Here is a 1,739-nt window from a genome sequence, read left to right as displayed (position 1 = left end):
GCCAATATTACACCCCGTTTTGTCATTTTCCAGTATGGTTAAACCTGGGTTTTGTGTGCATGTGTGTTCATGAAAATACTCAGTATTGCAATTTCGATTGACAGACTTGCCTTTTGGACCGACGATCGCGATGGCATTGGTACGACGTCAACGCTGGACGCTGTGTGCTATGTACTCTCTCTAGGGCCCTCAGCTGTATAATGCTGCGTACTACGGACGCATCGATGACGTCCAGCGTCTGCTCAAGGAAGGCGCCGATGTCCACTGGGCCAGCGAGGTACGTCAGCCACGCTCGATGGCACCAAGACTTGTCCTATTCCGTAGAGCGGATATACGCCGCTGCACATTGCTGCGCAGAACGGTCTTGACGCTGTCGTCAAGACGCTCCTCGCCGCCAACGCCGCTGTGAATCAAACTATGAACGTCCGTACTCTTCTTTTGCTTGCTGTGCTCTCGAATTGTGGCTCAAACGTCGTTGACGATGTAGACACAAGCGACGCCGCTGTTCATTGCTGCGCAGAACGGTCACAATGCTGTCGTCAAGACGCTCCTCGGCGCCAACGCAGCCGTGAATCTAGCTAACAACGTACGTTCTCTCCTTTTCCTCTTGTGCTCCGAAACATGTGGCCTCACCTGGTGCTGATGATGTAGGATGGAGCGACGTCGCTGTTTGTTGCTGCGCAGAACGGTCATGACGCTGTCGTTAAGACGCTCCTCGCCGCCAACGCTGCTGTCGATCAAGCTAAGAGCGTACGTCTGCATCTGCTCTTGCACATTGTATGATGTTGATGACGCAGGATGGGACAACACCACTCTCTATTGCAGCTCAGCGCGGCCATGATGTTGTTGCTCAGCTGCTCCTAAGCGCCAACGCCGCTGTCAATCAAGCTAACAACGTACGTCTGCATCTGCTGGTTGCTGTCTAAAGCATTTTTGGCCTCAATGCTGCTTAGCGTACATTTACACCGCTGTTTGTTGCTGCGCAGAACGGGCGCGATGCTGTTGTCAAGACGCTCCTCGCCGCCAACGCAGCTGTGGATCTAGCTTTGGACGTACGTTCTCTTCTTTTGCCGGTTTGCGCGCTTCAATTTTGGCTCAATGTAGACTGGAGCGACGCCGCTGTTCATTGCTGTGCAGAAGGGGCACGACGCTGTCGTCAAGATGCTCCTTGCGGCCGGCGCCGCTGTCGATCAAGCTATGAAAGTATGGTATCTTCTTGTGTGCTCTAGAATGTTGGTTCAAAATGTCGATGCTGATGTAGGATGGAGCGACGCCGCTCTACGTTGCTGCGCAGAACGGGCGCGATGCTGTCGTCAAGACGCTCCTCGGCGGCAACGCTACTGTGGATCTAGCTTTGGACGTACGTTCTCTTCTTTTGCCGATTTGCGCGCTTCAATTTTGGCTCAATGTAGAGTGGAGCGACACCGCTGTTCATTGCTGCGCAGAGCGGGCACGATGCTACCGTCAAGACTCTCCTCGCCGCTAACGCCGCTGTCGATCAAGCTATGAACGTACGTCTCTTCTTGTGTGCTCTAGAATGTTGGCTCAAATGTCGATGCTGATGCAGAACGGAGTGACGCGCTCTACGTTGCTGCGCAGAACGGGCTCGATGCTGTGGTCAAGACGCTCCTCGGCGCCAACGCAGCTGTGGATCAAGCTATGAACGTACTTTGCACCAAATGAGGTTTCAAATTCTGTCGTTGTATCAACGAGTTATATTGTAGGTTGGTGACACCCCA

General features: G+C 53.4%; 1 protein-coding gene across 1 annotated transcript in view; it reads left to right on the top strand.

Annotated features, from left to right (window-relative positions):
* SDRG_06208 (hypothetical protein) overlaps positions 1 to 1,683 on the top strand; it is a gene marked incomplete at both ends in the record, with an annotated part of 2,806 nt that extends 1,123 nt beyond the window's left edge. The window contains 10 exons of the mRNA XM_008611973.1: positions 185 to 277; positions 325 to 423; positions 488 to 586; positions 652 to 750; positions 798 to 896; positions 954 to 1,052; positions 1,105 to 1,203; positions 1,262 to 1,360; positions 1,413 to 1,511; positions 1,537 to 1,683. Of these exons, the coding sequence (XP_008610195.1) occupies positions 185 to 277; positions 325 to 423; positions 488 to 586; positions 652 to 750; positions 798 to 896; positions 954 to 1,052; positions 1,105 to 1,203; positions 1,262 to 1,360; positions 1,413 to 1,511; positions 1,537 to 1,683 (1,032 nt within the window). The remainder of the gene's footprint in view (positions 1 to 184; positions 278 to 324; positions 424 to 487; positions 587 to 651; positions 751 to 797; positions 897 to 953; positions 1,053 to 1,104; positions 1,204 to 1,261; positions 1,361 to 1,412; positions 1,512 to 1,536) is intronic.
* Positions 1,684 to 1,739: the final 56 nt, after the last annotated feature.

The sequence above is a fragment of the Saprolegnia diclina genome, assembly GCF_000281045.1.
Source record: "Saprolegnia diclina VS20 unplaced genomic scaffold supercont1.17, whole genome shotgun sequence".
Classification (NCBI taxonomy): Eukaryota; Oomycota; class Saprolegniomycetes; order Saprolegniales; family Saprolegniaceae; genus Saprolegnia; species Saprolegnia diclina.
Note: the sequence above shows the minus strand (reverse complement) of the source record. Positions and strands in the feature narration are given on the sequence as shown.